Source organism: Camelus ferus, chromosome 26, assembly GCF_009834535.1.
Source record: "Camelus ferus isolate YT-003-E chromosome 26, BCGSAC_Cfer_1.0, whole genome shotgun sequence".
NCBI classification, from domain to species: Eukaryota; Metazoa; Chordata; class Mammalia; order Artiodactyla; family Camelidae; genus Camelus; species Camelus ferus.
The window spans coordinates 9,398,671-9,413,156 of NC_045721.1; the positions used below are offsets into that span (position 1 = coordinate 9,398,671).

At 42.9% G+C, this 14,486-nt stretch overlaps 1 protein-coding gene across 2 annotated transcripts in view; it reads left to right on the forward strand.

Moving 5' to 3' along the window:
• GSR (glutathione-disulfide reductase) overlaps nucleotides 1–14,486 on the forward strand; it is a 43,320-nt gene that overhangs the window by 19,995 nt on the left and 8,839 nt on the right. For both annotated transcript variants that reach the window (XM_032468786.1, XM_014567643.2), the window contains exons 3-8: nucleotides 1,686–1,774; nucleotides 3,482–3,551; nucleotides 5,693–5,840; nucleotides 8,363–8,417; nucleotides 10,776–10,875; nucleotides 13,976–14,062. In XM_032468786.1, coding sequence (XP_032324677.1) covers nucleotides 1,686–1,774; nucleotides 3,482–3,551; nucleotides 5,693–5,840; nucleotides 8,363–8,417; nucleotides 10,776–10,875; nucleotides 13,976–14,062 — 549 coding nt within the window. The remainder of the gene's footprint in view (nucleotides 1–1,685; nucleotides 1,775–3,481; nucleotides 3,552–5,692; nucleotides 5,841–8,362; nucleotides 8,418–10,775; nucleotides 10,876–13,975; nucleotides 14,063–14,486) is intronic.

Below are 14,486 nucleotides of genomic sequence, written 5' to 3' on the forward strand. Positions count from 1 at the left end.
GGAAAAAAAGGAAAAAAAAAATAAGAGAGAGAGAGAAAGAATTTTAAAAGAAGGGAGAAAGAGGGTTTGAAAACAGTGTATAATGAATAATAGAAGAGTGAGTTGAAGCAGAGTATTAATCGGGTTGAGACGTCCTTTTAAAACCTTTACAAAAAAAGGGGGGGGATGAATAGATGTATTTGAAACCTGTGTCTAATCGATAGCAGGACATCAAAACCCAAGAGAAATAGAAATGAATTAAGAAGTAAAAATTAAGAGAGTAATAGAAAATAGAACAGGTAAAAACAGATTTTAAAAAAAAGGGGGGGGGGTTGTCGGTGTTCTCCTGGAGTCTGTGTGCTTTTACTGTGAAGTCTTTCTGTCTTCGTCCTGTTTTGGAAGCTCAGCTTGCTGTTTTCAGAGGCCCTCCGTTGGCGCCCTCTTCTGTGCTGCTCCCAGCACCTGTCGGCAAGCCGATCGCGCCTCCTCCTAACACTGGGTCAGGTGCAGCTCTCTGCTGTGGGCGGGCGGGTGGCTGCCCCTCCGGATGCCGCAGTCAGATGTTGCAGACTGGCCGTGTAGGAGGGCGGGTCGTGCCCCCTCCCAGCACCTCGGTCAGGGGCTGTGTTCCTGCCCGAAAGGCGGGGGGGGGGGGGGGGGGGGCCCGCTCTCGCTCTACCTGCGCTCAGTCGGTAGCTCCGCTGCTCTGTGCGGCTGCGCTCTCCGGCGCCCCGCTCTGGTCGGCGCCCCGCGGGTGGGCTCGGGGAAGACCGAGGGACAGCCATGTCCCTGCTCCGAGCCAAAACCCAGCTCCTTGTTTGTCTTTGTGGAGCAAGTTCTCTGAGGGACAAGGATGGAAGGATCCTATCTGACCCGGGATGCAGGCCAGTCTCAGTCTGGCCTTTGAGGCTGCTAAGCCCTTCAGTGCGGATGCAGGTTTCGCCCCCGCCCCCGCCTGGGTGCTCAGCGCGGAGGACATGGCGGCTGTGCCTGAGCCCCGCCTCTCTTCCCCCGAAAACTTTCCGCGGGTTTTCAGAGATGGGGGTGTGCACCCTTCCCCCAGAGCACGTCAACTTTGCTGTTTTATGGAGGGCCCAGGTTGTTCTGCCCTGTGCACCCACAGCCACGGCGCGCAGCCCCTTGCGTTCCCCCGGGGCTGCCTCTGTGCAGCCACTTCCGTCCTCCGCCCGGCTTGTGCAGCCTGGCCCTGCCCGCGGCTGCCAGCCGGCGTCTCAGGCTGGGTGTCGGGGGGACGCTCTGTGTCCGTTTAACTTAGTTCTGTCAGTCAAGGGCTGCTTTGTACAGATCCGAGCCTCGGAGGCTCCCCCTCCTTCCCCCTGTCTCAGTTGGAGAGGGGAGACCCAGCGAGCGAGCGCCAGTCCTCCTTTGCCGCTCCCTCCCGGCGGGACCTGTCCCGCGCTGCTTTGCCTTTTGTTCTTTCTTTTTTCCTTTTCTCCTACCAGATTTTTGGCGTCTTTATCTTTTGAAGAGGGCGATGTTCTGTTGGAGTTCCACAGGTGCTCTGGTTGGCTGAGTGGGTCTGTAGATGTGGGTCTTGGTGTATTTGTGGGAGAGGGTGACCTGCGAGCGTCCTTCTACTCCGCCATCTTCTCCGTCTTCCTAGTTACCTTTCTATAGAAAAAAAATTTCTCATTTTCCTTAGAACTCATGCACTACTCTTTTGGGTACCCTTTTTTTTTTTACAGGTAATGTGGAACACTGCTGTCCACTCTGAATTCATGCATGACCATGTTGATTATGGCTTTCAAAGTTGTGAAAGTAAATTCGATTGGCGGTAAGTGTTATTGCTGAGAGGACACTGTTTATAAATGTAAATCATTTTCTTTAACTATTAAGTGACCCATAAACTTTTTGGGGGTGTACTGTTATGGTAAAACATATATAACATATACTTTTGGAGGTGATGGATATGTTTATGGAATTGATTGCTGTGATGATTTCTTGGGTAGATACTTATCTCTAAACTTACCAAGTTGTGTTATTAAATAGGTACAGCTGTTGGTACGTCAATCATACTTCAGTAAAGTTGTTTTATTCAATATCTTGTAGTAACCTATAATGAAAAAGAATATGGAACAGAATATATATATGTAAGACTGAATCACTATGCTGTATACAGACACTAACAACATTGTAAATCAACTGTACTGCAATTAAAAATATATATATACATGTACATACACACACACAGCATGAAAAATCCATTTTAGCCACTTTTAAGTTGTTGATTCAGTGGCATTAAGTATATTCATAGTGTCGTGCAGTCATCAGCGCTGTCCATTTCCAGAACTTTCCCACCACCCCAAACAGAAACAGTGTACCCATTAAATAATAACTCCTTGTCTTCCCTCCCCCAGCCCCTGGTATCTCTGTTCTACTTCCTGTCTCTGTGAATTTGCCTGTTCTAGGGACCTTGTACAGTATCTGTCCTTTGATGCCTGGCTTACTTCACTTAGCATAACATTTTCAGAGTTTACCCATGCTGTGGCATGTGTCAGAATTTCATTCCTTTTTAAGGCTGAATGATATTCCCTAATATTTATGTACCAAATTTTGTTTATTCATTTATCCTTCAAATGGACTCCTGAGTTTTTTTCCATCTTTTGTCTTGTGAATAATGATATGAATATGGTCTAAAATGCCAGTTTTCAATTCTTTTGGTCTGTACCTAGAGGTGGAATTGCTGAATGATACAGTAATTTATGTTTAACTTTTTTTGAAGCTTTTATACATTTTATTTATTTTTTATTGAGGTGTAATTGATTTACAATGTTATATAAGTTTCACATGTACAGCCCAATGATTCACAGTTTTGAAAGGTTATACACCATGTATATTTATTATAAAATGTTGCCACTATTCCCTGTGCTATACAGAGTATCCTTGTAGCTTATTTACTTACACATAGGAGCTTGTAGCTCTGAATTCCCTATATTTAACTTTTTTAAAAAACTTTTTTGTGTGCGTTTTTTGGGGGAGTAGGTAATTAGGTTTAATTAATTAATTTGTTTTAGTGGCGGTACTGCGACGTGAACCCAGGACCTCGTGCATACTAAACACATGCTCTACCACTGAGTTATACCTTGCCCCCCTTAAGGAGCTGCTGTAAACTTTTTGAAGCCATCAAATTTTTTTTAAGTTTTAGCAAATTGATTTATTTATTTAGCAAATAATGAGTGGCCACCACATACCAGGCACTGTGCCAGAGCAGCTCTGCTCATCTTCTATTCAGGAAGAAATCTATGTACCATGGATGCCAACTGAACATTCCCCATGGAGTAGAATTAGGGTGCTCTCCATACGTATGGGAAAGCAGACTGATACACCGGAATGGGTGCCTGCCTTCAGAGACGTTCACTCCTGGGGCTTTCATTGGTGGCCTGCGGTTCTCTGCTCAGTGGTGTGCAGGGACAGAGGCCCTAGTTAGAACTGAAAGAGGAGATTCCCTTGTTCCTCGGTACTGACTCTGGTTTCGTTGCAGAGTTATAAAGGAAAAGCGGGATGCCTACGTCAGCCGCCTGAACACCGTCTATCAAAATAATCTAACCAAGGTGAGCATGCTGGGTTTTGAACTTGGAGAAGGAGCTGTTCTCTGCTGGAGAACCAAGCCTGGCCAGACTGAAACAAAGCCTTTACCTTTATCTCTTGTGTTTCTCTTATGTCTTTGGCAATTAATGATTTCAACATGAACCTGTCAGAGCATAAGTCTGACCTACTGGGCCAATCTCATTTCAATTTCCACAGAGAGCAGCTGGTATGTGCCAAAGTCGTAAATCAGGTCTCAGCTGGTGCTTGTCTGCACCTGTCTGACCCTCCTTAGTTCCAGAAACCAAAACATAAGAGCCTCATTTAGGCAACAATGTACCAGTCGATGGATTAAAATTAGGACCATTATCTGGCAGAAAACCTGCCACTGCTCATCATTTCAGAGCACCCTCACACTTGGTGGCTAAATCTGCTCAGGACACCATGTTATGGTGCAGAAGGATGTTTTTGTGAATGAAAACTGAGCAAGAAAATTGGGCCAAGCTGTATTTGCCTTCAGCAAACATGTTGTCCTTTTCTATCCTGAGGCTTTTCCCACCTTTGTGCTTAGATGTCATTCCTCTTCCACTGGACTCTGTGGGGAGACATTGACAAATGGGGCTCCATCCAGCTCCCCTTTTGCTTGACAGCGTGACTTCCACCACCCTTCGTTTGTCTTTGTGGTCTCACTCTGCAGTTTCTAAGACTTCAACGTAGCTCAGGCTCTATGAGATCAGATTTTTGGTGATATTTGGGCCACTGTAATCTCATTAGCAGCATGTTTATAAACCGTGTTTTAGGGTGATTTACTTCTGTGGCTAACCTCATATATTTTTATATTGATTCTTACCATTCATTGGGTTCATTTCTTGGGGCGGTGATATTTTCTGACCTTAACTCCCAGTTTAAGGAGAAGATGTCTGGGGGGGCCTCTAGACCCCAGTGCACTGAGTTCAAGAGATTTCAAAGGCTGCTAGACACAAATGTGAGATACCATTTGCCATACTACAACACCTAAGTTAAAAGCAGTTTTTTTAATGGAAAAACAGTTAAAACTCACTTAAAACTGTTTTGCAAAAGAGATACACAGGAAAATAACTCAGGAAACAGTATTTTTTTAGTACTCACAAATCTTGGTGTGTAGTAGAATTTACTGTGAACTTATGGGAAAGAAATGTGAAATAGGGAACTTTCTGTTAAATGTCCTAGGGAATGAAAGTAAGAATTTCATGTGTTCCTTCCCCGAATGATTACGTACGTGTATTATTGCCACTTGACCCGTTCCCCTTTTTGCCTTGCACCCTGTAGGAAATCATTACCTCCCAAAGGAAGGTTTTTGGAGAGCCTCGTCACTTTGGCACCGATTCTGATTCAACTTGATTAAGCAGGGCACCTGCAGAACAGGCCTGGAGGGGTAGTGAGAAAGAAGGAAATAGCTCAATTCAGAACCAAGCGCATTCCAGAATGTTAAAACATTCCATTCTGTGATCGTGCTTACAGGACTCCTGTGAGCTGCCCACATCCTTGCCAGTATGTGTACCCTGGCTGGCAGACGCTTGCTGGCTGTCCCCAAACTGAGGCCCGTGCACAGAGGCTGCCAGTAAGACCAAGGCACAGTCTGAGTTCTCAGCACCTCTAGCGTAGACCCTCACAGTCGTGTGACTTTGTGCTCTTCTTCCCATTTTGTTTAAGAAAACAGAAGCATTGCATTTTCCTCCAGAGTATTTCCTTTTTGCTTCTGTTCCCTGCACCTTTCCTCTTATTTCTCTTGGACTTCTTTCTTTCCTCCAGACACATCATTCTTCAATGTGTTTTCCTTCCAAGTGAGGAAGACTTTCTCCTTCAACTCTTGGGGGCAAAGACATAATCTTCTTCCTCGTGGGAGTGACTTGCTTATATTTTTTGGTCTCCGGGTTGTAGCCCAAGACAGCCCCTTTATTTCTCCTTCCTGTATACTTCCAGCATCAAATGGCAACCTGCTTACCTAAGTAACAATTAACGGTCAGCAGTTCTGTAGAAACTCGAACATTAGAGTTGTCTTAGCTTCAGCAAACGAAAAATAAATTGAAATCCTCAGTAGAATGAAAAGATCTGAGAAGTTGCAGCAAGTTTTGTTTTGTTTCTTAATCTGGAGAACAGGCTAATGTTCCCATGCTTCCTTCTCCAGTCCCATATAGAAATCATCCGTGGCCATGCAGCATTCACATGCGATCCCCAGCCCACAGTAGAGGTCAGTGGGAAAAAATACACTGCTCCTCACATCCTGATCGCCACGGGCGGTGTGCCCTCACTTCCTCAGGAGAGCCAGATCCCAGGTGAGTCTTCCAGAGGCACACGCTTGTTCATAAGAGTCAGAAAGAGTTTACCGTTGTTTGCAACCTTACCCGCCACTCCAGGGGATCTGCATTGTACCAGTTCTTTGTCTTGGACATGTGAGAGAAGATCTCTGCAGAACCTAAATGTAATTGGCTTAAGTGGCACCTAGTGACAGGGCAAAGGAGGGTATTTCATTCAGCTCCAGGCTCAGGCATCCTGCAGGCCACACAGGGAGAAGAATCAGCGAAAGCCTCATCCTTTGCTTCTCAGCAAGTAGAGATTGTTTCCAGCCTCAGTTTGTCAGGTGGGTCGTGATTTACAAGACATGCGAGACACTTACCATTCTGTTTAAAGGAGACGAATCTTGCAGAGATGTGGCTCCATCAGCTGATTCAGCCTTCTTTATATGCATATTTTTCTCTCATATAAAGATTTAGAAAATTAAAGCAGTGAGGAGTCTCCGAGATGGTCACGTCTGCCTTTGCATTGTATACACAAAGATGAATCGGAACACACTGCCTTATTCTCACATAGGAAACATCGCCCATGTCTCTCTTCCCTAGCTAGATGATAAGGTCTTTGTGGATGGTGATCACAGTTTATACAGCTTTTATATTCTCCATGGATTGGCTTCTTAAGACCCATAACCAACCTGAATTTATATAGAAAATTTTGAGCGTGTATGCATGTATATCTTTTGTCCTCGGAGAGAGGATCCATAAAATTCCACCAGCTTTTAAAAGGGGTTCCTGACTCCCCAAAAGGTAAAGAACAATACTCTAAAAAGATACAAAGATACCATTCTCAAGTAACTTAAAGTTCAGTTGGTAAGGTTAGATATAAACATCCTGATAGGGAACAATCTTCAAGATTAAAGTGGAAAAAAAGCAAGGTGTGGAACAATGTATATAATATGCTGTAATTTATGTCTTTTTTAAAAGGCAGAGAGACTCTACAGATGGACTAGACTCTGTCTGGGAGGAGAGGTGGCACTCAGTGCAGTGCTGACTCCAAGGAGGGAGCAGAGGTCTGGGGTGGGGAAGAGACCTGCCTTTCCCTAGGTGCTCTGTTGTGCTTTTTTGCATTTTTTAAGATACACGTTTATTAATTTAAAACACATAATAAAAACATATGCAAAGAAGTAAAATGAAAGGTAAATGTTCCAAGGTGATTACCAGGCAGGGAGGGTCGGGGCACTCGAAGGTGGGACGGGTTACTGTGAGCTGTATGTGAACCAGAAGACTGACCAGGGAAAGGACTTACACATCGAGTGTTATGTGCTCGAGAAGAGAAAGACCAGAAGACACAGTCAGTGGCTAACAAGTGGGGCTTTAAAAGACATTCTCCCAGCTCAGCCAGTTTTTCTAGCAGTGAAATCTGGAAGCAAATACATTGAGCTGAAACTGGAAGGGGGTTAGAGCCAAATTGTGGAGACATAGAAAGCCAAATTAAGGAATCTCAGTCATTTGTGAAAAGGAATTGTTATTAGCTTATAAATAGGGTAGTGACAAGATCTGAGTGGCAATTTTAGACAATGAATCTGACAGTGACTTATAGAGGTGGAAGGCCAGTTAGAAAGTTGTGGCAGTAGAATGTACAGGATGTGGTGATAGGTTCAGAGCTACAGTGTTAGCATCTGAAATGTGATGGAAAAACTCAGTTCAGAATTGCAGACTGTTCCTTAGTCACTGCTGTTTGCCAGGCACTAGGGGAAGAGGACAGACAGAAGAGACACAGAATGAAGAATCAGCTACTGTATTTCACTGATTCCAAGACACATTTAAAAAAAATACTCACCTCTGAAATCAGGATGTGTCCTTAATCATGGTGTGTGGAATGTGGTGAAATGCAATATTTTTAATAAGCGAGGAGATGGGGGTTGTTGAGAGAAGGAATCACAGATTGACGGCTCAAGACTTTGGATTATTGGTGGAAGGTAGTTCTTTTAACTCAAGTGGTGAACTTGAGTAAGAGATATAGTTTGAGAGATAAACTTAAGGTTCAATTCTAAAAACACTGAGTTTGAAGCAAAGTAGAATTGTATAGTGGAACAGTTATAAGACAGTTATAAATATGGAATGGGACCCTGGGGAGAAGGTCAGAACTGGAACAACATATTGAGAAGTCTTCCCCAGTGAAGGGAGAGTTGGTTGAAGCCTTTGAAGGAAAAAAAGCGGAGAGAAGAGAACCCAGACTGGGCCAGGGGGTTCTGCCTGCATTTGAGGGGTAAGAGTGTGAAGTAGAGGCAGCAGGGAGTCTGTTCATGAGCCCTGAGATGCTCTTAGTTCCTCAGAGAAATTTAATAGTTATTTCATCATCACTGCTCTTATTTCCAGAGGAAATAAAAGTGGTGACTCAAGGAAGATTTCATTGGCAGCTTCCCAAGTGGAGACTTTAACAAAATTTGTCAAAACAGGGAGCCTGATGGCAGGGAATGTATTTGGTTCATGCATGAAACATTGTGATTATTTTATAAGAGAAAGCTTCACCTGTGTGACCTCTGTTGCATTTTCCTACACAGGTGCCAGCCTGGGAATCACCAGTGATGGGTTTTTTCAGCTGGAAGAATTGCCTCGGTAAGCTGCTTTCCTTCCTAACCCCCGCATTCCATCTTCCCCTGCCTCTCATTCTAACCTTTCTTCTACCCCCTGTCACCACTCATTAAATGTAGGTGTTTCCTGAATTCTGTTCTGCCTCTTCTCTTTTTATGACCTGGGCTATCTCATCCAGTCATACCAAATGACTCAAATCTTTCATGCTTTTGGTCAGAGGCTGTTGTAAAATTTTTAGAACCGGAATCAAATGCAGGGTGACTTTGAAGAATGAACAATGAAGTCCAAAAACTATTTTCTTTTCTTTTCTTTTTTTTTTTAACTTTTTTTTTTTATTGAGTTATAGTCTTTTTACAATGTTGTGTCAAATTCCAGTGTAAAGCACTGAAAACTGTTTTCTCTCTTCAGGTTGATAGGACATCCCTTGGTAAGCGGTCTGAAGTGACCGATTCTGGTTTTCAGAGCAGCTAATGCAGAGGCATCTGGATAAACAAAGCCTCTGTCAGCCTCACAAAAATAGGTTTTCTGAAATTGTCCTTTATATGTGTTTGTCCTAATAATGTTAGTAAACATCTGTCACGGGTTTAGAGACTCAGAGAGAAACAAGGTAATGAGGAAGATTGCTTTTCTAGTTTGAAGAAGCTGCCAGTTGCAGGCTGCCCAGATTAGAGGGAGCCTCCCTTCACTCGACAACAGATGGCACCTGGAGCAGGAGGCGGGCCCTGCTAACCCGGAGACTGGCTTTTATCTCCTCGTGAGCAGTGCTCACTCTGAAGTCATCGTTGCTCAAGCCTGCCCCACCTGCAGTAGGTGCTGCCCATTCAGCGTGAGGTCTTAATCCCCAGCTTTTATGTGAAGGCTTTCCTGGAGGGTGACTAATAAGCCCCGTTCATACCTTTGCCGTAATTCACCTGGAGCCACAGATGGTTCCTCAGGGACAAGCAGGTGTCTTTGCGGTCCCCTAGCTGCAGTGATAAATGTCCCATTACGATATGCCGACCAGGTGATCTTCCGACTGTGAGGAAAGCCAACAGTCTTTTTAGATTTGCTGCCTGGAGGGCATACAGTGTGCTAGAGAACAGCCTTTCTTCCCTCACATCTATCTGGTTTTCGGGGTGGGCAATACGAGACGTGTGAGAATGGATGCAGAGATGTGGTCGTGACTCATCGTGTTTAAATGATAGGATTCAGTCCAGACTCGCCCTCAGAGTAGCTTCCTTCTAGATATCCATCCATGAGCCCTCCTACCCTGTGGGAGCTGACTCTTGGTCTCTGTGCTTTAGTGGGTCCCTGGGCATGTTTCCCCTCAGGTGTGGGGGGACCACTACCCATGGCATCTAGTGCAGTGCTTCATAAAAGCAGGACTTAAATAAGAAATGTTTGGGAAGAGGGAGAAGATGGAGAGGGAAGAAAAGAAGGAGCGAAGACCCAAAGAAAGGAAAAGGGGTCAACGTATAATAGAAAAGAGGAAGGTGGAGATGGAAGAAGAACCCTTTATAGTTTCCAAATGAGACATTCTTTTCACACTCTGGATTGTAGGATAAGAGCTTCTCTACCTCTAAGTTATAGTCTTTTGGGTTCATACCTCATCCTCCATCCAGACAGTAGCCCTCTGAAGGCAGAAGCTCATACTGTGGGTACTTTACATGTGGAAGGTGCTAAAGAAAGATTTCCTTTCCTCTTCCCTGATTGTTTACTTCTTTCCCAGGCACTGTAACAGTGGTAGACTGTGGTGGCCTCAGACCTTTGTCCAAACACGCATCTAGAGTTTAAGATGCTTTCTTAGACCAGAATTTGTTCAGGGCATCTAGTTTCACTGCAGATCTATCCTACAAGTTAAAAAGGCTTGCTTAAACTGGCCTTTCATCATACTGCAGTTATTGATGGAATTTAACACTGACCAAGGAGAAACAGCACAAGAGAGTGACTGAGAATGTGATGGTGGTGAGAATGTGATGCCAGTTTTAATTCTAGGTGGGAAGGTCACTGCACGTGGAATCCTCTCTAGTTTCAAAGGCTTTATATTTCCTCTCTGAAGAAATGAAGCTAAAGGATTTTTAAAACACCTAGAAATAGATTTCCCTTCTATAAAAGGATATTTTCTACTTAAAATTGCTGTGTTAGCCTAGATTGGATCTTGGGACAGAAAAAGATGAATGGAAAGGCTGGTGAAATCTGAATAAAGTCTGGGGTTTAGTCAACAGTACGGTGCCAATGTCAGTTTCCTGGTGTTGACACTTGTATGGTGGTTTGTAAGATGTTAACTTTAGGAAAAACTGGGTGGAGGGGTATATCTGTACTATCTTTTTAACCTTTCTGTGAATCTAAAAGTATCTTAAAATTAGCGTCTGTAATAGCGGTAACCCTGTGCTCTCGCCGTAGCCGCAGTGTCATTGTTGGTGCAGGTTACATTGCTGTGGAGATAGCCGGGATCCTTTCCGCCCTGGGTTCTAAGACATCACTAATGATACGGCACAATAAGGTAAATTCTCTCCTTCTCCCTCTCCGTTCCTTGATGTTAATCATTTTAAGAAAAAATCTACAGTGAGCGTTTTCTCTTGCATTGTCATTAAATGCCAGGGTGCAAAGCATGTGGAGCTGGTTGGTCTGTTCCACGTGGAGTTGCATTGAAGGTACCTGAATTAGGACTTAATGTCCTTCTCAGCCACCAGCTCTCGCTGATGATAATCGTTTTGATTTGATCAAAGTGGCTGGTATTTCCATCATGAAGTGGGAGATCGCGTCAGATGCCTTAAGGCATACAGGCTTAAATATAAATACTAGTTAAATTGAGCTATCAGGTTAATTTCTTATTCTGAAAATCAGTTTCGTTCCTAATGATCAAGTAGTGTTGGATTATTAACAGTCAAAAAGTTGTTACTAAATTAAAAAGGAAATGTGGCAAAGATATTTACACAACTATGTTCATCGCAGCATTAGTCACAAGAGCCAAGAGGTGGAAGCCACCCAAGTGGCCGCTGATGGGTGAATGGATAAACAGAATGTGGTATATATCCACATAATGGAATGTTATCGAGCATTAAAAAGGAGGCGCATTCTGACACACACTACAGCCTGGACCTTGAGGAAGTTTTGCTAAATAACATAAGCCAGTTACAAAAAGACAAATGCTGTGTGATTTCACTTACATGAGGTATCTAGAGTAGTCACGCTCACAGAAACGGAAGGGAGAATGGGGTTGCCAGGAGCTGGGTGGTAAAGGAAATGGGGGGAGTTTTCGTTGAAAGGGTGCAGAGTCTCAGTTTTGCAGGAAGAAGTAGTTTGGTTGCACAAGGTGAATACACTGAACAGTATGGAACTATACATGTAGACATGGTTACTTTGGTGAACTTCATGTTGCATGTTTTTCATCACGACAAAATAGTAATAGAAGAGGAAGTTTATAGATTATCTACTGGAACCTCATATTGTACATGAAGATATTAAGGCCCAAGCGAGGTTTTTGTGACTGTCAATTAATGTCAAAACTGAGAGTCAGCTAAGGTCTGAGAAAGTCCAGGCCAATATTCTTTCTGCTAAAATGCAGCCTCCAGGTTCCCCTTTACTTGATGAAGTGCTGCTTTATGTTTTGTTGATGAATCGTGACTCAGCATAGCTTGTGGCACTATTGGAGCTTTCAGAGAGACACTGGGGCAGTAACAAGAGTGTTGGCCCAAGAATCTGGCTGTCCCCAACAAGTACGTGACTTGGGCAAAGTCTTTTAATGCCTCTGGGACAGTATTTATCAGATCCTGACCACTCAAATGCCATGAGTCGAATTCCTGATTATTTGAGCAAATGGAGGGAGATGGGGGAAACCAGTAATCCTGGTCAGCGTGTACTCCAAAGAGCTTTCTCTTTGACTTTGAAACTCGTCCTGTATTTAACCCCCAGGAGATGTATGTCCTGAAGGACATTTTTCACAGGGAAAGATTATTTTGCATGGCTGGAATATATGTCCAGCAAATGGGAAGGAAGGACAAGGGCAGAATGATAAGTAGCCTGAATTTAATATATAAATAAGTAAATATCAACTGTACTTCAGTACAAAAAATTTTTTAAAAAAGAATGAGGAAGCTCTTACTGTATTAATATGGAATATTCTCCAAGATGTATTCAATAAAAAGCAAAGTATAGAGAGAGCAATATGAAAAAAGATGCTGCTATGTGGCTAAAAGGGGAGAAAAAAGAAAAAGATGTGTTTGTGCTTGAATATGTATCGAATATCTATGCTTCCATCTATGCTCAGGAAGCCACTCATATTAGTTGTCTATTAGAGGAGGAACAGAGTGGCTGGAGCACAGGGTGAGAAGAAGAGTTTTTATTGTATATCATTTTACCTTTTTGAATCTAAAATATATAAATGTAGTACATATTTTAAAATAATTTAAAATTTAAAAAATAGTAAGTAAATAGACCACATCAGTCTATCAGTAGAGGGGATAATTCCTGCATTTGGAAAACTAGCTTGGTTGTGGACAGCCACACCTCTCTGGGCTTCCTGCCCTCCCCCACCCCCAATGCACCCAGCTCATTCTTCTCTCTGTCCTGGTGTCACTTTGTTCTGGAAAGTTCTCCCAGAGGTGGGACCTCCCACCTTTACTCTGCCTGTGTGTTATCCCAAAGAACTCTCTAGAGAAAGAAAGATTTCTAAGTAAAGAAAAGTTGCCAGACAGTGACAACTACTGTTTAAGACTAGTCTCCCCAGGGCAGTAATGGAAGACATCACAGGAACATTGAAATCCAACTGGAAATAATATTAATGGGAATTTTGAGAAAAGAATGAAACCTGGAAGCAAAAACATACTGTTATGCTGATTCTATTTCTTATTTCAGCGATGTTATACTATAGAATTCATTTGACTCCTAATTAACTCATCTGTATACGATTCTCATATTCATGGAACTTCATAAGGGCAAGGATTAGAATAGCTATTTCAGCATCTTAAGCAAAATTAACAGATGATGATGACACCTTTCTCTGGGGATATTAGATACTAATAACATTGCTTATTCTTGTCAGTGCCAAATGCTTTTTAAATCCTTCAGTTCTATTTAAATTAATATTATCCATTAATCTATCCTATGACACGAAGTTCTACAGGTTTATTATATCTTAAACAAATACTAAGACTAGTATTAAAAAAAAAGAGAAATCTTCAAGGCCATGCTGTTGACTTTTCTGCCTAGACAAGGAGATTTTATTAGAGGATCTTTCCTTAAATCGTATAAGAGGGAAAGCTGGCCCTAGAATCCTAAAAGGGGAAAGAGAGTGTCTGGTCCCTAGACTTAGGGAAAAGAGAAGAGCTTGGAAGGAGAGGAATGTGGTACAGGTAGTAGAGGCCTGAAGGTTGCCTATGGATTTAACTCTACAGAGGAGCTGGTGAAGTCAGGTGTGATACAGACATTGGTGGCAACACAGGACAATAGACTTATTAAAACTCCATTCACAGTGTGGCCAAGAACGAAGAAGGAAGAGAGGGGCTGATACTGAAATTCCCCTCCCAGGTTTGTTGCCTATCTTTAATTGAGTTTAATTCTTTCCCACCACCCCTCCCTTGGCTGCCTCTGTTTGCACACAGGTGCTTAGAACTTTTGATTCAATCATCAGCTCCAACTGTACAGAAGAGCTGGAGAATGCTGGCATAGAGGTCCTGAAGTACTCGCAGGTATGACCGAGCCCAGGGCGAGCTTACTGCCCGTGGTCGCCTATCTGTTACTAACCCCCGTGGTTTTATCAACACAAGCTCTGCGTCTATCACATTCAGTTTATTCCTTTCTAGAGTACTGCCAGGGCTTTTCTTTATCCTAAAATTTGTATTTCATTAATGTTCCAATGAAATCAAAGTGTAAAAGATTAGAAATCTGGTCGTTGAATTTAGTTTAGAACTAAAACTGGAATTTTTGTGCTCAAAGCGCTCATTGAACATCCTTCTTTTTCCGGAAATATTACAAAATCTATTTTGAATGCACATCCTTGTGGGTTTTGTAGATGGAAAGAATGATGAAGTTAATTTACTTGGTATTTTTTTTTTATTCTCAGGGAACCATTACATGTCAGATTTTTTAGGAAAATCTTGTAAAAATTTTCTT